Here is a 3,033-nt window from a genome sequence, read left to right on the forward strand (position 1 = left end):
GAGCTTTGCCGACTGGGCTCTTGTAGGCGTTTTCCATGGGAAAGGGTTGGAGTAGTTGAAATACAGAAATTGGAGCCGAGGCCACTTACCTGTTGGGACACGCGGGGGCTGCGGGAGGAGAGGGTTGGTAGAAGGCCCTTGGCCGAGGACGACGGCGTAACGGTTTTTCTCCACCCTAAGTGAGGTCCTTCGGTACTGAAGACCGTCCCACAGACAGGCCTGCCCCTCCGAGAGAGGAGATTTATGAGTACATCATTTTCCGGGGAAGTGACATCAAGGACATCACCGTGTGTGAGCCCCCGAAAGCTCAGCACACACTCCCTCAGGACCCCGCGATCGTCCAAGTAAGTGTGGGGCTGTGCTGCTGTGCGGGCATGTTCCTGGGAGCTGCTGCTTTCCAGTGGGTGTCGGTGTCATCCCTGTGGCCGGGGAGCTTAACTCGGGAGGGGCCTTTCCATGGGAAGTTGTTAATCTTCGTCTGGGCCGTCAGTGTTGTGGAGGCTTAATTCCCGTAGCAGCAGCGTGTTCTAGAGAGTGAGGCCAGGGTGTGTGCGTGCACGTCTGTGCGTGAGAGAGGCGGGGAGGAAGAATGTGTGGGTGCTGGGGGAGTCGTGTCTGGCCTTAGTTTCTGGCCAGTCTCAGTCCCAGTGGCACGGTATGATTGGCGTAAGATGCTCGCAGGGGGACGGCAGGACCTGCTCTCTTGGCTCTGCCGGGATGCTTAGTTGCAGTGCTGTGGTGTCGCGCTGTGTCTTGGCCAGGTTCACCAGGGAACCCGGGCTAGCGTCCTCCGGACTTGGGACTTCCGTACTCATGGGCTCCTGGGCAGCTCATCCTGGGGCTGAACGTGCCATGGGTGGGCTCCAGGGCACAGGCAGCAGTGCACCTGAGGGCACAGCAGCAGAGGGAGGAGGGAGGCCTGGGGAGCTGCAGGTAGTTCAGGGCAAAGCCAAGGATAGCATCTCTGTCCCCTTAAAAAGCCTAGACCACCTGATGGCAGGCAGTGGGGAGCCATTGGATGGCTTGAGTTAGGAGAAGGTCATGAGAATTACCTGGACAGGTGGGGCTGGCGATGAACTGTGGGAAAGGCGGCTTTGAGCCCACTGAGTGCTGCCAGGCCTCCAGGCACGCAGGCTGGCGGGTCCGCTGCCGTTCCCATTCTGAGCAGTGCTCCCCAGGCTCAGGGCGACGAGAGGGCCTTGCACTGCTCTCACCTGTGTGTCTCCTCGCTCAGTCTTCCCTGGGCTCGGCCTCCTCCTTCCAGCCACACGTGCCTTACAGCCCCTTCAGAGGGATGCCGCCCTACAGCCAGCTGGCCGCCAGCTCCCTGCTTAGCCAGCAGTACGCAGCATCCTTGGGTCTAGGTGAGTGATCTGTGTCTCTTTGGTAAACTGCCTGTGCTGGGACCGCTAGGAAGCAGGGCCACGGGTCCTGATGGGGGTCACTGCTCTCGCCACGTTCAGCTCATAGGGCCCACTTAGTATGGTGCTCGGTGCAGCTTCCCTAGTTGGAACGTTTCACGACTGCTCGGCCGAGCGCACGAGAGGCAGCAGTCCGTTTCGGAGCAGACGCGTCAGCGTGCATCGAATGTCAGTCTGATCCTGGGTGACGGTGACGGTGCATCTGCTTGAGAGACGTAATGACTGACGGGTGTAATCACGGATGAGTTCTCGCTGCGTGCACCTTTTCCAGTCTCTAAGTATAAGTTAAATACACCACCCACGTGTCACGTCCTTTATCGTTCTGCTGGCAACGCTTCGCTTAACGGTTCAGTTTCCCCGGGTTGCTTAAGCTTGGAGTAAGGGTCCCCCACACCTGTGGGGGAGGGTCCGCCGGACCCGGCCCAAGCTTGCAATGCAGCCAGACCCCAAGCCCCGGGGTCGAGTCAGCAGGGACCAGCCACCTTGCTCCTCCAGGAGTGGGCGTGAGCGGGCCCTAGACAGTCCTCTGGGTCACCTGCCTCTGAAAATCACGTCTTGCTTGCCGCCACTGCTGCTAGCATGGCAGCGCCCTCCGCCTGGCTTCCTGTTTCTGGAATGGGCTGGTGTGAGCGGAGTCCCGCGAGATGCTGGGCTCGTCCTGAGCCTGCGGGACGCGGGGCCGGTTCCTCGTTACTCATCCGCACTCTTTCTTTGTGCTCTTTCTCCTTTCTCCTCCTTTAGACAAGCTGGCCAGCCCGCCGGCCTCGGCCGCAGCCTCCAGCCCTAGCTCCTCTCCATCTCCACAGCCCGTTTCAGAGCCCGACCTGTGCTCAGAGCCACACCAGCTCGCTTCCAAGGGTAACAGCAGTCTCGGAGAACTGCATGCTGTCTTGCAAGCCATCCTAAGCGCGAGGGGGAACCAGTAGACCAGAGTGGCAGTAGCCGTAGCAGACAGTTTGCTAAGCCAGTGGGTCAGTTAAGCTGCTTCTCTTCAGTTCAACAGAGTCCTAACCTAACTAACTCTCAGTGTTAACGGAGGATTAGCAAGAACCGGGGAAGCACTCTGCTTGCTCTCCCTGAGTCCAGGGTCTGTCCGGACCTGTACTGCACCTGCCATGTGTGGGAAACGGCCCTGTGCACGGGAGGCCGCTTCCCCAGGGGTTTCTGCTGGTCCCGCCTACGGTCTGCATTGCTGGGGAACACCCCTGAGCGACTCACATCCCTCGTCCATCAAAATCGGGGCCTCAGCTGTCTTTGTATAGTAAGGCTACTTTAAAATAAGGTGAATGCCCTGAGCTGTTGCCATGTGAATGGTATGGGCTTGATGACTGGCTTGTTAATGCTGGTCTGCATCACCTGTCTGCCCAGTGGCAGCACCTGGGAGCGTCTTTTGGCCTTTCCTGATCTTGTTTCACCGGAGGTCTGAAATCCACATGCATGGCCATCGGAGGCAGAGCCCTGCCCTCACCCCTGCAGGGACCTGGTCCCAGGCGGCAGGGGCGCCTGTGGCGCAGCCACTGCTGGTCTGTCGCTGCCTGTGTCGCTCTGTGCCCTGCACAGATGCCAGCGCAGTGGGGTGCAGAGCAGTGATGTTCTCTCCCTGTTTGGTAAT

The 3,033-nt window shown here is 59.5% G+C and overlaps 1 protein-coding gene across 1 annotated transcript in view; it reads left to right on the plus strand.

Moving 5' to 3' along the window:
* Window positions 1-27: 27 nt before the first annotated feature.
* LSM14B (LSM family member 14B) overlaps window positions 28-3,033 on the plus strand; it is an 8,721-nt gene continuing 5,715 nt past the window's right edge. The window contains 4 exon segments of the mRNA XM_011382985.2: window positions 28-344; window positions 1,235-1,364; window positions 2,163-2,388; window positions 2,898-2,926. Coding sequence (XP_011381287.1) covers window positions 1,295-1,364; window positions 2,163-2,388; window positions 2,898-2,926 — 325 coding nt within the window. The 5' untranslated portion in view covers window positions 28-344; window positions 1,235-1,294.

The sequence above is a fragment of the Pteropus vampyrus genome, unplaced genomic scaffold, assembly GCF_000151845.1.
Source record: "Pteropus vampyrus isolate Shadow unplaced genomic scaffold, Pvam_2.0 Scaffold500, whole genome shotgun sequence".
Taxonomy (NCBI): domain Eukaryota; kingdom Metazoa; phylum Chordata; class Mammalia; order Chiroptera; family Pteropodidae; genus Pteropus; species Pteropus vampyrus.